This window comes from Drosophila obscura, unplaced genomic scaffold, assembly GCF_018151105.1.
Source record: "Drosophila obscura isolate BZ-5 IFL unplaced genomic scaffold, ASM1815110v1 contig_186, whole genome shotgun sequence".
Classification (NCBI taxonomy): domain Eukaryota; kingdom Metazoa; phylum Arthropoda; class Insecta; order Diptera; family Drosophilidae; genus Drosophila; species Drosophila obscura.
In genome coordinates, this window is record NW_024542774.1 from 6,400,182 (window position 1) to 6,402,262 (window position 2,081).

The 2,081-nt window shown below is 46.1% G+C and overlaps 1 protein-coding gene across 1 annotated transcript; it reads left to right on the plus strand.

The window, feature by feature from the left end:
- On the plus strand, positions 1 to 1,569 carry LOC111074501 (putative uncharacterized protein DDB_G0271606). The gene is made up of 4 exons (XM_041592955.1): positions 1 to 207; positions 281 to 1,059; positions 1,133 to 1,188; positions 1,263 to 1,569. Exons 1-4 carry the CDS (start codon positions 148 to 150, stop codon positions 1,289 to 1,291), a joined length of 924 nt encoding a protein of 307 aa, XP_041448889.1. The 5' UTR covers positions 1 to 147; the 3' UTR covers positions 1,292 to 1,569.
- The last annotated feature ends 512 nt before the right edge of the window (positions 1,570 to 2,081 follow it).

Sequence of the window (2,081 nt, forward strand, 5' to 3'; positions counted from 1 at the left end):
TAGATTCAGATCTCTACAGAAAACTACAAAAATTATATAAAGTAATTTTTTTTATTTTGTTTTCTAAATTTTTTCTGTGAAAAATATTTTCGGTTTATAATTTGAATTTTGAAATATCAAAAAAAAAATTCGTTTTAAATTTTCGAAATGAATTTTTGTTCGGTTCCCTATGAAGCTGATTTTGGCATGAATGCAGAAGCCAATAAGGTACGGTTGCCACAGCGTGTTGCAAGTGTCAAAAGTGTTGCAAAGTGTTTACCGTCTCCCATCTCCGTTGCAGATGATGAACATGTCCGCGCAAATGGGCATGCAACAAAATGTTGGCCAGGGTCAAGGCCAAGGCGCTGGTGGCATGCCCATGTCCATGGCGCCACTGAACCAGCCCCAGATGAGCCTGCCCCCAATGCAGATGCCGCCGATGTCCACGGGTCAGATGTCCTATCCGATGCAGGGTGGCGGCATGCAGCCCCTGCCCTTGGGTATGATGCCGACTGGCAATGCCATGACGCCACTGGGCACCATGTCCTCGCATCTGCCCATTGGGGCAGTGACGCCGCTGAACAGCATGACCATGGTGCCGATGATGGGCAACTCGATGGGCAGTATCGATGCACCGGGCGTGAACGCGGTCCTATCGGATCTTCAGCCCATGTCGAACATGCAGCAGATGTCCTCCATGCCCCAGATGGGTGGCATGCCCCAGATGGCTGCCATGCCTCAGATGTCGCAAATACCTCAGATGTCACAAATGTCGCAGTTGCCGGCGATGCAGCAGTTCACCCAAATGCCGCAAATGCAACACCAGGGACGTCTTACCGGCGGCGGCGTCGCCTCCAATTGCAGTCACAGCCCTGGAAATTGGAGCTGCAGCCATGGCAACAGCCAGCCAATGATGAGCAATAATATGTGGCAGTACGGAGGTAGTCCCTCCCAACAACACCAGCAGCAGTCGCAGCAGCAGCAACAGCAGCAGCAGCAGGCCCAACAGAATCAGCAGCGCATGAAATCTCACTACGAAATGATGAGCAACAACTACCGGGATGTGCGCAATGGCCTAAAGTGAGTTGAGAGAACATTTTACACAATTAAAGGATATTTATTTTCGTGACATTTCTTGACATATTTTCCATAGCTCGCCTTCCATGTTTGCACTTCGTGACACCAAGGGCAACAATTCATTTAATTCAAGTGAGTTTCTGTCACAGAACAAACCTGTATGGGGGAAAGATCCCAGCTTACTTTACTCTAACGTTTCTTTTTAGGTAAATCACTTAACAAGGTCTGGCGTTGATGATACATTGTTAACCAATTGATAACCAATCATTCACTTGAGTCGTTTTGTTACATTTCGAATGATTGGGATCGTCTGTATCATAGATGCATCCTGTCTTGTACAGTCCCCTCCGCAAGCATGAACAACAACAACAACAACTAAACCAACACTCACACAGATACAAAAGAACAACAACAAATAACAACATACACAATGGTCCAGCGCACACACACGCGCATGTACAATGAGAATAAATGGTTTATATGTCTTGATCAAAGCAAGATTCATCATCGAAAGCGAACGTTTTTTCATTCGGTTTTTCTTTTTGGCCCAAAAGGTTTTCATTTTTGTGACTTTAGACGCATTGATTTATGGCATACAGACATCAAAATTGGCAACAGAAAACGCCAGAGTAACGAATCAGCGCCAAAGACGATAAAAAATTTATGCTGACCGCATGATGAACGCATAAAAAATGTTGCCAACTTATGGGCCCCAAAATGCAATCCCCTGCCCTGGCTCTGGTTCCTCCTCCTCATGCTGCCTGTATAAACAATGGCTTTATCGAGCCACTGGCATCAGTTGGTTGTGGCCCACAGTCCGCAGTGTGGCTTTCCTTTCCCCATGCCCCCGCCCCATTCCCCATTGCCCCTGTAACACCACACCCATGAAGCCAGTGCCAGAGAGCTGAAGTCGTTAGATTCTGGCAGTCCAGGCGAAGGTGTGAATATTTTATGTGGCACTATTTTGATACCATAAATCTTTTAGTAGTTGATTCTGGAAAAGTTTTTTGCGTTTTACCGCATTT